Below are 16,148 nucleotides of genomic sequence, written 5' to 3' on the forward strand. Positions count from 1 at the left end.
TCATAGCTAAACTAAGTACTAAGTGTCTATCTTCCCTCATCCAGTGTTCTCTTTCTGAAAGCTGAAACTTCGAAAGGGCAGGTTCAGATTTTTAGGGGTAAAGTTTTTTTTTTTTTTAATAGTTCCAAAATAAATGTTCTCCTCTCAGACATAAATATCAACAAGATATTTATGTCACGACAAGTAATGCCAGTTCATTCTCAGCTCCAGGGTGGAGGTCTGCTATGGTCCAAGACTGCCTAAGAAACACTAGTCTATCTACACATGTCTGGCTCTATTGTTTTCCACAATAGCTTTCCGCCTTCTTTTAGAGTACTTGCCATCCTAAGATTATTACCTGAGAGCTGATCATTTTCTGAATGGCCACATTCTTGCTTGTTTTCTGATTTTTAAAATATTTATTGATATATAATTTGCATGTCATAAAGCTCACTTTATTAAAGTGCACAATTTAGTGGCTTTAAGTATATTCATAAAATTGGGCAACACTTCTATCTAATTCTAGAACATTTTCATCATCCTAAAAAGAAGCCCTATACTCCTTAGTAATCACTCCCCGTTTCCTCCTAGTAACCACTAATGCACTTTCTGTCTCTATGGTTTTGTCTATTCTGGTTATTATAGATAAACATAATCATACAATATCTGTCCTTGAAGGGTCTTATGCTATTTCTTTCATTTTTTTTTAAGAGATAGTCATATGGTTTGGCTGTGTCCCCACCCAAATCTCACCTTGAATTGTAATAATCCCCACATATCAAGGGCAAGGCCAGGTAGAGATCATTGAATCATGGGGCAGTTTCCCCCGTACTGTTCTTGTAGTGAATAAATCTCATGAGATCTGATGGTTTTATAAATGGAAGTTCCCCTGCACAAGCTCTCTTGCCTGCCAGCATGTATAACATGACTTTGCTCCTTATTTGCCTTCCACCATGATTGTGAGGCCTCCCCAGCCATGTGGAACTGTGAGTCAGTTAAACCTCTTCTTTATAAATTACCCAGTCTTGGGTATATCTTTATTAGCAGCATGAGAACAGACTAATATAGATAGGGTCTTGTTCTTACCGCCCAGCCCAGTGTGTAGTGGTAATGATCATAGCTCACTGCAGCCTTAACCTGGGCTCAAGTGATCCTCCAGCCTTAGCTTCCTGAGTAGCTAGAACTACAGGCATGCACCACCGCATCTGGGTAACTTTTTTATTTTTGTGGAAACAGGGTCTCACTATCTTGCTGAGGCTGGTCTCAAACTCTAGCCTCAAGTGATCCTCCTGCTTTGGCCTTCCATTGGCCTTCCAAAGGATTGCAGGTGTGAGCATGGTACGTGGCCTTCTTATGCTATTTCTGCTCTCTATACTGATAAAATGTTTTTGGTGAGTCTCTCATGGTGGAAATTTCAATTTTAGAGTGGTCATTTGTAGAGTGTGGGTGCTTATTTTATTTTGCTTTAGTTTCTGTCACCAGTCCTCATACCCGTTTCCCCTTCGGGAAAATGTCACCCCTATTTTCTTCTAGAGAATTACTTCTTCCTATTATGCAGACAGGACTTGTCCTGGATGGACTGAGACAAATGAGCTTGCCCTCCGTTAATTACAGAGTAGACACACATGTAGGCTATCTTCTGTTTTCTCGTTTAGGTCCACCCTTGATTGACCTGTAGGAACCAGGTCAGAGGGCAGCCCTACTCTCTTGCTTCTCACTATGTTCTCATACTCTCCACCCCAGCTATGGGGTTTCCAAAGGTTTCTGAAAGCTTCTTTAGCTTTCTATTCTCTGTGTCCCCCAAGCAATTTCAAGAAATTTCCTCTTGTGCTTAAGTTAATTTCTGTTCCTTTAATTCAAATAACACCCCAAATTACAAATTTTATGTCTCAAGAAATGGTCAAGACATGAGAACACATACATGCCATTTAGTTATGATTCTAGAGAGAAAATCAGAAGTGTCCTTTGGAAAGGGTGAATAAAAATACTCCCATCACTCCCTAGCTCAAAGAGGCTGAGACACCCTTAACTCAGTGTGTTGTCATTAGACAACCTAGAACCATAACTGTTCGCTGTGAAATGGCACGTGGATTGGGAGAATGGTCAGATTTCAAAATAACAGAAAAAAGTATACCACTGTCTTTATAGTAACTTCCTAATTTAGAACATTTCCAAAACAAAGCTAGCTAAAAAGGAATATACGGGTGCCCAATTTGCATTTTCTTTTCTGTAGCAACAACAGATTAAATTCTCTAAAGGCAGAGCAGCTTAGATGGAGTGAGTATGCTATTTGAAGTCTGAATTTATCCAATATATTCAATACCTTCTGCTCTGAATGTTTATAGTGGTGCTATTATAAGCACGTAAATCTGCAGACTTATAATTTTGTAGATAGTACTGAGGAATGCTGTCTAATACACACCAAAATAAAAGAAAATAATAAGTATTCCTATGATTTCACTTGGGGAAGGGCTTATATTTCATCCATGAAATTTTTCTATTCATTCTAGTTTTCTATGGCTAGCCTTTGCACCTCATAAAGTGCTGTTCTTAATTAAGATGTGAAGGGTATGGTGAAAGATTTGCATTGATTCCTGTACACTACTAATTTTCATGAAAGTCAGTTAGATTAGAGTTGCAATGTAAGGTCACAAAGGCTCAATCTGAACCATTCCCAAAGTCCCATACTTGTACTGTCTAACTTTGTCAGGATCAAACTGTCCCACCATAGGGAATATCAGAGTACCCAGAAAGACCAAGGAAGCACTGGCTAACTTAAAGGCTGTTACCTTTGCAAATACCACCATGAAAATCCATTCATTTAAAATACTTTGGCAGTTAGAATGTTATTGGAAACAGACTTTGCTTCTTTATAAATTCAGTTGGTGCTTTATATTATAAAGACAGAGAAAGAAGGAAGAGTGGAGGATGTCATTTGTGCAGTTTGAGATTTTTCAACAGCAAACATTGTTAATCATTGTTGATCTATCCAGTATAAAGTATTAAGGATTTAATAATAGAATTCCTTATTATCACAATTTAATCAACTAAATTTCTTTCTCAGAGTAGGACTCAATGATGACTGGAATGTTAAGTAATAAAAGAAAGGGTTAACTTGTTAGGACCTAAGATCAAGGCAATGATAAAAATTACCTTAAAATCTAGAAATTCCTGGTTTATAATGCCTTAGTTTATAAGATGAGAACTTTATATTCCCCAATGTTATTTTTATGTTTAAGATGAGAATTTTTATAATGAAGAGTAAGGGGCTCTTTTTACACTATATTTTGTTAGCTATTAAATATTGCCTATGGGTTAAAATTTTATGTCAATAGTGATGCTGTCTTTCTTGAATATTAATTTCTGTACTGTTTTATGTGCTGCTACCTAAATGGAATTGACATTGTTGCCTGTTACTCTTTATAAAAGCTCCTACTGAAGAGTTGTTATCAGGAATTATCATAGAAATTCCCTTCCTTTGCATGTTCATCTCATTACTTATTCCATCCACAGAACAAATTCAGAAGGCAGATGAGGGCAGGTGTCCAGATGAAGGGGGAAACGCTTTGCTGTGCAATGTGTGGCTGGTAATTTCAAGCACAACTGTAAGTAACAGGGAATTTCACATGGTCTTCTCCCGTACTGCATCATCAGTGTGGAATGTGTATAAATTCAAATTAGAACTGATTAGGATTTTATTTCAACTGAAGCTTCTCCCCAGCACTGCAGAGTCAGTTTAAAACTATGGCTATTATTCAGTAGTGGATGTGATGTTTGAAAGAAGGAGGTCTATTTTTTCCTCCCTTGAGAAAATAATAAAAGAAACAAATATGCATTAAAGAGTTTTCTCACTATCTCAGAGCTTAAAACTACCTAGCCTTATTTCAGTAAAATATTATTGGAATGTTTTAAAAAAAATTCATTTAAAAGCATGATGCTTCTATTGTTATGCAGCTGGTCTGTACGTCTCTCAAAGTACCATGCTTGTTGCTATTCAGTTTTATATTATTCCTTTCTGGAAAAGCATTATTACTCCAAGGGAACTCTCCTAGGGAATCAGGATAATTGGCATAGATCATGTAACAAAGGTCAACCACAGGAAACTAGAATGAATTTACAGCAAATATACAAGAACCATGCAGTTGGAAGCACTATGCAGTTCCTTCTCTTTGACTCTGCCATTTCACGGCATCAGAGCTGTCATTGCTATGTCTGTAGTAAACAGAGGAGGAAGTCACTGCAATTCTGTGAACCCATAAAACATAGGACACTTGATATCCAAAGATAATTAGTACTGGAAAAGCATGGTAAAATCAAGCGCATTTAAAATGGAGAGCAAAAGCCCACAGTAAATAATTTTTAAAAAAAGTTTGATTCAGACTTACTCTTAAAAGATAAAACTGGACATTATAAAAATAGGCTTATATGATTTAATATGATACAGATTATAACTGCATTCATGTATAAGTTCTCAGAATGAACAAAGACTAAACCAAGTGTTATTTTTTCCCAACAAAATGATATATGTTGAAATTCTTCACTTTTTAATTTTCACAGCATAAGAAAAAAGACCATCTTTTGCAAGAAGTATTTGCCATCTAAAGACCTCACTTAACTTTTGGTCTTCATTTAATCTATGTATTCTCAAATCATTCTTCTATGAAACAGCTATCAGGAAATCATCCTAATGTTTCACATGCTTCCTAGCCTAATGCTGCCAGAGTGCTACGTATGCACGGCTCTTCTGTGCACCCAGAAGTTCTCCAACATCACTTTCCCTGACTTCAGGAAATCTAGTGTCTTTGTCAAAACTTGCAGTTTTGTTCTACAATCAATTTGTTCAATATCCAACATCCCTGGGGAGACACTGAGAAATAGGGATGGAAGTCAGCATTTGGCTGGAAGGAAAGTCTCGGTGGGAACCAGTTTTAAATGCAGTCAGGTCCTTAATGAATATTTTTGCATTATGATGATATTTGCTTTCCTACATGACCTGTCTGGGGGGACCCAAATAATGAATACTTGAATAACGAGATATTTTTAAACAAAATAAAGTTAATTCTTTTAAACTCAAGGTCTATCAAATGATAAGCTGTTGGTGTTCCTCTTAGAAATTCAGGAAAGACCATGTAAGATTTATAGGAGCACCTATGTTCATTACAAATAATCTGAAAATTTTTAAATTTGAGGACTCTTAAAGTTCCGTCTTTTTTTTAAAAAAAAAATCTGTTTCAGACAGCAATAAAGATACTTTAGTTATAAGGAAGGATTAAGTATATTCTCCCCTTTCCCAAACAGATAAAACACTGATATATTTTGAAATTTTAAGAACATTTCCTTATTTATAGGCATCTTTATTTCTTTTGTAGGTTAATAAATACTGAGATTGAACCTAAGCTAATATCATAAAATAGTGTAAGCCCCTGCATTACAGATACTCTTTAAACATTTGCATCTGTGACTGGTTATCTTTTATAGACAGACCACTTTAAAAATCTCTGTCTCTCACTTATATATTGCAAATGAGAATACATGTGATTTTAAATAATCTGAAATAATTTAACTTTGTTTTTGTGAGACACAGTCTTGCTCTGTCACACAGGCTGGAGTACAGTGGTGCAATCTTGGCTCACTACAACCTCCGCCTCCTGGGTTTAAGTGATTCTTGTGCCTCAGCCTCCCAAGTAGCTGGGATTACAGGCATGTGCCACCACACCAGGCTAATTATTATTTTTTTTTTTGTATTTTTAGTACAGACAGGGTTTCACCACGTTGGCCAGGCTGGTCTCAAACTCCTGGCCTCAAGTGATCTGTCCGCCTTTGCCTTCCAAAATGTGGAATAATATAACTGTTTTAAAAATAGTTCTTAAGCATTGTGTTCTTAGAGGACAGGTGAACTAAGCAAGCACCTGACCCAAAGAACATTGTTTGTAAATTGTAACAGAATGTCTATGCATGGAGTTGTATGCTTACCTGAGATTGTGCATTGACATTGGCTCCATTTGTAACCAAGACTTTTACTACCTCTGCTTGCCCAGCCAAAGATGCGATGTGCAATGCTGTGTTTCCTTTCTGTAAAATGAAAACCAAGATATATCAACTCACTGATCTACTGAATTTTTCTGTTATCCTCAAAGAGAACAAATTTGACAAATATGAGAGTTGTGCCCCAATTCTTACTGCGGGCTGAATTCTCATAGAATATGGCAAGTGGTACCAAAAGCATTCGATATGTGATACTGACCTTCGTAGCTGCGTCCACATTGGCTTCTCTCTGTAGCAGCTCAGAAACAACTTCTACATGGCCTTCTTTGGAAGCAAGATGGAGAGCATTCAACCCATTCTGATCAAAAGTAAAGGAAAAGCTTTACTCAGCAGGTTGAAAATAGAGCAGTAAACAGCCTATCAGGAACTCCTGAGATATGTTAATGTCCTACCTAATGATCATTTGCATGTGCAGGAACTTGAATTAGGAGTCAAAGTACTTGAAAACTACATGGGTTGTTCTGTTATCATCATTTACTAAATTTTAGAAATTAACTAAGGAACATATGGCTACATTTCTGGATGTTCTTCTAACAGAGCAGAGAATAATTTGACAATGATAAGCTGATAAAATTCAATGGAAAAAAAATCTCACATACAGAAAGAAAGTTTTTAAGGAGTTTGAAGTCTGGATTTTTAGAATTTTAAGTAAAAAATTCAATAATAACTCCAACTAACCTGATTGCAAATGTTGATGTCAACTCCATTTTTTATGTAGTCGAGGGCCTTTTCAAGGTGTCCAGCTCGAGCTGCTCTTAAGTAACTTGCGTTGGCATCAGACTAAAATAAAAAAGAGAAACATTTTGATGAAAAATGAAGCTAATCTGCATGTTTATAAACTATCCAGCTTAGGGTCCAAATTAAAATAATTGAACTCTTTTATTTCTAACATGGAAGCATGAATGAAAGTTCTTTGTAAAAGAACCAAGAAAAGGACAAATTTTTTAAAAGTTATTTTTGATGGTACAGTGTTACCCCTTGTGTGATGTCACAATTCATTCTGAACTGAGAGAGAAAATTCCCTATAATGTATAGGCACCTTAAATCAACACACAATTTCCAGAGGGAAAAGAGAAATTCATTTAGTTATTGATAATTACATTATGAAGACAGACCCAACTATTTTCTTGTAGAAGAAATGCAACATCTATTCCATTTATCCATATCTACCACAGCCATTTTTCCAATTAATAACTTCAAAATGGCATTCTTCTTCTTCTTCTTAGAGACAGGGTCTCACTGTGTTGCTCAGGCTGGGGCACAGTGGTGCAATCACATCTCACAGTGGTGCAATGAAGCTCAAGATCCTCCACCTCCTCCTCCTGAGGAGCTGAGACTACAGGCATGTGCCACCATGCCTGGCTATTTTTTTATTTTTTAGAGACAGGGGTCTCACTATGTTTTCAGGCTGGTCTTGAACTCCTGGCCTCAAGCAATCCTCCCACCTTGGCCTCCCAAAGTGTTGGGATTATAGGCATGAGCCACCATGCTTGACATATTTTATGTTGTACTTAGCAGTCTAACAGAAATTTGTAGGCAATGATGTTCTGCTGGATTTTCCTGTAGTACATAGCCATCTGTAGGAGCAGCAGCAGAAAGAAATACATATAAAATTTTTTAAAAAACAAAACATGTGCTTCACTCACTGAGAGCTTGCAACTGCTAAACTCTAACATCTATAATTTCACAGCTGAAACCATCTACTATTAAAATCTTTAATAGAAAGATGGTGAGAAGAAAGACACTGCAAAGCTGGGCCTGGCCTGCAAACTTTATAAAGAAGTCTTGCTTAATACAGTACAATACAAAAGCAGGTTTTCCTGAAAGAGCAGCCAAACACATCTTGTCACCAGTTATAAATGCAATCACGAAGGGTATGGCTTAAAAGAGAAAAGTGTCTTCTTTCAGCCATATGGTGAGCACCGCCTTCCAAGCCTTTGTTCAAATGCCACCTCATCTGTGAAGCCTGCCCAGATCCCCAGGTGGAGTTTAGTTTCTCAGTGCTCCCAGCATGAATTTCATTGAACTCTCTTTGTATGTACCACACAGCATCACAGATTTTGGTATACCTATCCTTATTCCACCCTCAATTATGAGCTCCTTCAGAATAAGCAGAGGAGGCAGATTAAGGAGCAGGCAACTGGAAAGCAGCCAAGATGCCAGTCTTTAAGAGAGGAACTCTAATTCTTTCATGGAAATGTAATTGAGAAGAAGGAAATCCTACCCCTCAGAAGGGTCTGTGGTTCCAGTGTGGGTCGATTCACTGAGTCAACTTGCTCAGGACCTCGGAGGAGAGGCCACTGCCTCTGGGGTGGCCTTCCCCCTTCCCTTTTACAGTAGTGTGCCTCTCTCAATCATCAGTGTGACTCTAAATCAGGGCTCCTTAGCCTAGGCAGTATTGGCGTTTTGATCTGGATAATTCTTTGCTGTAGGGGACTGTCTTGTTCATTGTCCAATGTTTACCAGCATTTTCTACTGATCAGGTACCAGCAGTGCCCCCTATTTGTGACAACTAAAAGTGTCTCCAGAATTGCCAAATGTCCCTCGGGGGCGGAGGCCAAAGTCTTCCCAGTTGAGGACCACTGCTTTAAATAAATAGTAACCCAACTTATATAAAGATTGTACGCTTCTGGAGGCTGAACTCTGACCTGTTTGGGTTGCCACATGCCTTGAACTCAGCACAAGGCAACATGAATCTATGTGTAATATTCATCTTTCTGTTTCTCCTGCAACTGGAAGCATTCTTAGCATATAGCAAGTGCCTCTAAGTGTTTTGCCAATGAATGAATCAACAAATAAGTAAATTGGGTGGAAATAACTATGAATTAAATTATTGCCTGAAATAATGCAGGAGGCTTTATTAGCAGCAGCGACAGCAGTTTAAGTTGAGAATCTGATAGATACAAAGGTGAATACCAGGGATTATAAACTGAGTCACCGAGTCAGGCGTCTGAGAGCACACATAGGTATTACTTAAAATAACACAAAATTGGATTTTGAGATAAGCATGAAAATTGTTTAATTAGAGCAGAAGGTTAAGAAGATGACAAGAGATAAAGGCTCAAGTTAAACAAAGGACAAATCAAAATTTCCAAGGATTTAAAGAAAAATAGAATGCAGATTTTTAAAGAGGTTCACTATTTAGAGGTTAGTTTTCTGTTTATAAGTTCAGTTAGAACTAAATTAGCTACGCAAGGATGGCTCATTGCACCATAAAATATCATCTTTTTTGTGCCTGCTCAATGACTTATCAGTGAATTTGCCCAGAAGGGCTCTGATGGCATTCTGGGAACAAATGACATCAGTCTGCCTGGATATTTCAACTGCCAGAGATAACTATGAGTTAAGCATCCCAAATTCCGAAGTGGAGTACATATAAAGAGCAGCTAAAGAAGTTAAAAAAAAGAGGTGTTGTAATTCAAGAAAAAAGCCTTTGAATTGATCCTGTATCTGGAAATATTTAATAATTTCATACACTTTCCATTTTCCTCTCACATTTCCTCAGAATTTTCCCACCCAAACCTCTGAAACAAAACAAAATCAGTATAAAACAAATCTTTGAATTCAGTGGTTCTCTACCTATTTGGAATCTGGATTCAAGACTAATAAAGGTGATGAATGAATGATCTTTCTTCAACAATTGCACATACACACACCAAATCTATATCTGCATACACAATCTGCACATAATTTCATGTGGCTCAGGTGTGCTAAGCCTGCTCATGAACTTGCATTTAAGAACTCCTGCTCTACTGATAGAAAATTCTCTGGTGGACACCTGCATTATATCTATTTAATCCAATCACCCTGATATCAAACAATTCTGAGATAGCTAATTGACCACCTCAGAACTTTAGGAAATACAAGCAGAAATGGAAATTAATTTTCTTCACTTTTCTTGGCCCTCTGTTACATATCAACATGTTTACCACACCAAAACCATACCAACCACCTACTTCAAATAAAAAGAGGGAAAGGCTGAGAAAAAGCAAGAGGGGAATGAAGGCTGCCCTGAAGAAAATTTACATCTTAGGAAATGACCTTACAAAGCCCACGGAAAAATAACCAGTAAGCTCCTCCTTTTACTCTTAGCCACCGGGAAGCAATGTAGCCACATCTTCCTTCCTCAAATATTTGCTGAATCTCAACTATGTATCAGTCATTTTGTCAATAACTGGATACACATTGGTGAACAAAATAAATGTGGTACAAATAATGACTTATTTGCTTTCATTTCACAGCTTCTTACTCTCCTCTAAAATAACCTTGCATAAGTGGCAGGGCAAATATTGGATTCTTAATCATTTTTCTCCCAAGTTGGCCCATAGGCACTATATAATACTTATGCATTATTGTTTATATCCTTCATGTATGAAAAACACAATATTTTTACTAGACTCAGTATCAGTGGATTGTATCTCATTGCTGTCATTTCATGAAATAACTAGGAGTTATTCTTAACATAGTCTATAGCTTGTTTTTTTAACCTTTTGATAACCTTGTATCAAAACAATGCCTCTTTTGATGCTATATCTAAAGATACACTCAAAAAAGTCAACAAATTAAGGAGGAAAATTAGGTTCAAAGACAAGTGGGGCTTAGCCACATGAAAAGTCACACAGACAAGGCTACTGCCTAAGGAGTTAGTTGCACAAAAATGATTGTGAACAAGTTGTTCAGCACTTTTTTCCTCTGAGTGACCAAAATCTGAAGAATTTGGAAAAAGAAAGTTTATTTTGTTAGCATTTAATGTCCCGTCTATTTAGTCATTTTACTAGAAGTATGAATCATGTATGTTTTTCAAGGAAGTGTCTTCAGGGATGCAGTCAAGCATTATTATGAATTAATCTAGTAACTCAGCATCTTTACTGGCAGTGGAATATTGATATTATTCAGCAGAAAGCGTTTGGAAACAATAAGCATTTTCAGAGTGCCAACCTCAGTAATAATATTTCATACTCCTGACTATAAGCTAGGCATGATTACAAGCACCTAAATAACATTAACTTAATATTATTCTTTACTTAACATAATATATATTAACTTTATAATTCCTTATAATAATTTATTTAATCCTTGTAACAGTGCCATAAAGTAATGTAATGGATTGAATGGTGTCTCCCCAAAACTTATGTTCATTAGGAACCTCAGAACATGACCATATTTGGAAATACAATTTTTGCAGATACAATTAGTTAAGAAGAGGTCATATGGGATTAGAATAGGTCCAAAATCCAATGACTAATCTTGTAAGAAGAAAAGTCACATGGACACTTAAGAGAAATGATGGCCAAGTGAAGAAAGAGGCAGAGACTTGAGTTATGCTATCTCAAGGCAAGGACCACCAGAAGTGGGAAGAGGCAAGGAAGAATCCTCTCCTAGGGTCTTTAGAGGACGTATGATTCTGCTGATACCTTGATTTTTGGCCTCTGGTCTCCAGAACTAAGAGAGAATACATTTCGGTTATTTTAAGCCCCACTGGTTTGTGGTGGTTTACCACAGCAGCCCTAGCAAACTAACATAAGTAGGTACTATTACCAGCCCCATTTTGTAGATGAGAAAATTGTGCTGTAGGATAAGTAACTTTCCCAGGGACATAGAGCTTATGAATGACAGGTACGCAAACCCAGACAGCCTGGCTCTGGAGTCTAGGCTGTTAATCACTGCTCTAAGAAAGGGCTTAATAAATGCCTGGTCTATTCCAAATGCTCAATAACTCTTAGCTCATTCATTCATTCATTTTCCATCAGTTCATCCACTTATCTGTCCATCCATCAAATTAACTATTTTAGGCCCTTTCAGATATATCTTCCATGGATCAGAATTTCCTCACTGAGTTTATTATGAGACTCAAGGTCAGGCTCACAGTGGATCACCTGAAAAAACGCAGACTGGAGACCCAGCGAGTACATAACAGAGCTCTGCTTTTTTGATTCTAAATCTTTGTGGGGGGACAAGGGCGATCTCAGGAACCTCTTTCTACTTGATGTGCCAATTCGCTATTCTTTCCCTTTATCTCACCTTCGCAGCTACCTGGGAACCATGTGAAGGGTCAAATGATCCCTTCTGTAAACTTCAAATTCCTTTTTTCTACTGGTGCCCTGTCTTCTGCCTACCAACATAGAAAACAAAACTCAAAATACAAAAAAGTTTCCTTCTCCTTTTTACCCAGCACCCCTTTATAAGTGATGATCTCCTCTATTTCCCACTGTGTTGGGCTAGCTAAGAACCAAAGCACTGGAGTCACACAGCCCAAATCTGTATTTCAGCTATTCTACCTCTTAGCATTTGGTAAATTTAAAAAAAATATCTATGCATCTCAGTTTTCTCAGCTGTCAAATGGGAATAAAATAACCTACAATTAGGATAAAATTAGGTAATTCAGGTAAAGTGACTAACAATGTGAGTGCATAGCTAGGCACTCAATAAATAGATGTTTTTAAGTTCTCCTTTAAATATCAAACATTTTAAAAAAGTGGTTTAGGTTCACACTGACTTATAGCCTTAATACTAATTCATATTAGCTCTTCTGGCAATATGGTTTCTCTCACTAATCAATATAGCCTCTCTGTACAAAATCACCAATGACCTTCCAGTCATCAAGTTTCATGACTTTTAAGTTTCTCCTCTAGTAATGTTGAACCATTTGATGGTACCAATAACCTTCTCTTTCTTGAAAATCTTCCCTTGACCTTTTCTTCTGTCATCTCTTTGTTCACTTCCTTCTGTGCCTCACTGCCTCAACCCATCACTGGAAATGTTCATTATGTTCAGAGCTCACATTTCTTTCCTACATGCATGTTCTTTCTAGGTGACCTCATCATTTCCATGGCTTCCACCATTCTCTCTAAGCCCAGCACTCCATATCCACACAGTGCTCATCCTCATCCCAAGACATTTCCATGTCCCACACTCAACAACAGCAACAATAAAAGTGTACTGAGACATACAATCTGCCTACAGCCAGGTGCTAACGACAGAGATATGAACAACAGATTTCCTCATTTTTATTTAAACATCCCAAGATTATCCTAGCCACCCAGGCATACAATCTTGGTGTAACTCTCTGATTACCTTTTCTTCCTTCCTTTTTCCCTCAAACCCCCTTCCAGAAAGTTATGTGTACACATCTGATTCAATACTCCATCTCAGGGACTTTTTTAGTTCTCCATTCTCCTTTTAGAAAAAATATTTATCATGATGCATATCATACATTCAAAAGAATACATAAAGCATATATGAAGCACCCACATACGCACTATTCAGCTCAAGTATACAAGTTACAAGTGGAGTTGAAGACTCCTAACAAGTCCCTTCATGAGTGGTTCTCCTAAGGCATCTTGGGTTTTAGCCATTCACTCTCATGCCTTTCTTTATAGTTTAAACATTTATGTATGTACCCTTCCCTGAGTGAAATAATATGTAATTGACTTAGTCTTAGTACTTAAGAGTCTTAGTATGCTATATAAGTAAAATTATATATTATGTATCATTCTGTCTTTGTCTAATGTTGTGTTTCTTAGAGTCTTCCATGTTGATATGTAACATGTGGGTAACTCATCATTGCTAATGTAGAAGAGTCCATTATGTGATTATAACACAAGGTATTTATCCACTGTAGAGTTGATGGAGGTTTGTCTTGTTTCCAGTTTGGATCCACTATGAAAGATACTGCCATTAATATTCTGGCTCTAGTTGGGGTGCATAAAGGCAAGAGGTTTTTAAATCTTAGGGTCATAAATGCTGGGTCACTCAGTATGTGCTTACTCAACTTTACTAGTTAATTTCTAGTTAATTGTATTTCAAAGTGATTGCAGCAATTTACATTTCTGTGGCTTGTGACTGTTGTTTGTGACCTCATATTCCTTAGAAACTAATCTTTGGTAATTCTTTAATGCCTAGGTTAATGTTATCAGGTTTCAAAGACAAATCTGAGATTGGTTCTGCCCGTTGCTTAGAGGCAGTATCAACTCAAGATTACTTTAAAAATAAATGCTTGGCTTGAGGTTTTTTGTTTATGTTTTTGTTAAGACTACATGGATAAATTTAGATCTCAAACTGGTATAGATATGAGGAATTCCTTGTGGTTACAAATTCTCAGGACAGACTTTCTTTTTCCTTCCATCTGGTGACAAATGGAGACAGGAATGCGTTTCCTGTCTCTTCTGTATGGTGGGTTTATTTCCTGTCCATTCTTATACTGGGGGCTCACCATTTGGGGCCCAGATTAATGTGAGATCTCTTATTAGACGATCCTTTGTCAGCATGTCCTAGGCTTTGTCTCCTATACTCTGTATTCACACAACAAAGTATAACAGCTTTTTCTTTCATATATATATATATATTTCTTTAATAAATATATATATATGTATATATATGTATATATTTAAATCTCTACAGCCTCCTTACTTTTAAAGTGGTAGTTCAAAGATGCACTTCAAAAACTTATTTTTATTGTTTTCCTAACATCTTAGTTTTCCCTACAGCTGAAAATATGCTGACTTATTTTTTCCTCATTCATCCTGCTCCCTGTCCAGTTCAGACCCTTGCTCTATAATGCCCAGATCATTCAAAAAACCTCCTGGAGGTTGTAGTTGGCACTAGTTGATTTGCTGGAGGCACTGAACGGTGTATGAAGAACCACTGAGGGTTCTAAGACAGTCAAAACAAGGAAAATAACTGCAATTAAATGAGTGCCTGGGACCTCACTAAGCATTTGACATATATTATTATCCAATATGTCTTACTATACATGTATTATCATTTATTTCTTAAGTATTCAATCAAAACAGGAATCTCATTACAGAGGCAGAAACCTAACTTTCATAAAAATTAAATGTTTTGCTCAAGGTCACATAACTAATAAGTAAGCAGCAAGAAATGAAACCCAAGACTGCTCTATAACAAGCCCAGCTGTTTCCTCAACACCAGTGGTTTTCCAGTTGAGTTCTATGGAGCCCTGAAGTTTAGAAACACTGAGATCAAGTATAGGGCTCAGTCAGCAGAGTACTGTGTGTCTATCTTCAGTTTCATCCCAAGTAGGTCTACCCTTACCTGTTTCATATATTGCTGTTTGATGCCATACCTCACTTGTTCAAATGTTGTTGCTTTTAAACCATAATATCCAATCCACTTCTATGGCATAGGCTCACAGGCCCTTTAAAACCTGTCCCAAACACATACTTCCTGCCTGACACAAAACAAAAATCAACACTAATCTTGAAAGCAACCTTTTTATTCCTCAACTGCCCCCTAAAATTTCCTGGCACTGTGACTTCACCCAGGACATTGGTAATAACAGTAATGCTCCACTAGCAATGCTCACTAACCCTCCTCACTTTCCCTTTCCAACCAACAGACTCACCTACTAAATTTTTGGTCCAGCTCAAAGATCCCTTCCTATCTGCTACTTTCTCTGATAAACACCAGGCATGACCCCTTCTCACTCGGGACTCCTACGGCACCTGGTCTGCTTTACTTAGGATCACATATCCTACAAAGATGGACAATAATCTGTTTTAGGGTAGGTCTTTGTCCTCCATCGTGAGGATGCAGCTTTCAATAATGTTATAAACTAGCTGTGCAAACTGGAGCCTGAATTCATAGTAGAGGAACATACAGAGGTTGATAAAGTCAGAGACCCTCATTGGGAAGGGCTGTTTCTGCATCCTGGATACAGCTGGGAAAACAGCTGGTAGGAGGAGGCAGGATTTCGACAGGGGATTTGGCCTGTGGAGAATAAAAGGAAGAAAAGGTAGGTAGAATTAAAGAGATGGAAAGGTTTGAGGAATGGTGAACAGACAAGTTCTACTCAAAGGGGATTCCCCTGGGAGGGGGGAGCAGGCGTAAAGGACAGGCTCAGGGAAGGTTTGGAATGCCAGACGAATCTGATTTAACTTTACCCTAAAGATACCAGAAGGAAATAAAGAGTTTTAAGGAGTGAAAAGACATCATTAAAGCTATGTATTGGCCCAATTAATTGATACCGGATTTGAGTGTGGGAGGAAATGGAGACAAGATCTGTGGGTCCTTGTTGTCAACCCCGCATGAATCAAGGATCTCTCAGGTAGGATTCACACACACACACACACACACACACACACACACACACACACACACACACA

General features: G+C 37.5%; 1 protein-coding gene across 15 annotated transcripts in view; it reads right to left on the reverse strand.

Moving 5' to 3' along the window:
* Nucleotides 1–16,148, reverse strand: part of ANK3 (ankyrin 3) — a 677,335-nt gene that overhangs the window by 234,062 nt on the left and 427,125 nt on the right. For all 15 annotated transcript variants that reach the window (XM_032252635.1, XM_032252648.1, XM_032252646.1 and 12 more), the window contains 3 exons: nt 6,703–6,804; nt 6,224–6,322; nt 5,953–6,051 (listed from right to left, as the gene is read on the reverse strand). In XM_032252635.1, coding sequence (XP_032108526.1) covers nt 5,953–6,051; nt 6,224–6,322; nt 6,703–6,804 — 300 coding nt within the window. The remainder of the gene's footprint in view (nt 1–5,952; nt 6,052–6,223; nt 6,323–6,702; nt 6,805–16,148) is intronic.

The sequence above is a fragment of the Sapajus apella genome, unplaced genomic scaffold, assembly GCF_009761245.1.
Source record: "Sapajus apella isolate SASKATOON/1434 unplaced genomic scaffold, GSC_monkey_1.0 scaffold78, whole genome shotgun sequence".
Taxonomy (NCBI): Eukaryota; Metazoa; Chordata; class Mammalia; order Primates; family Cebidae; genus Sapajus; species Sapajus apella.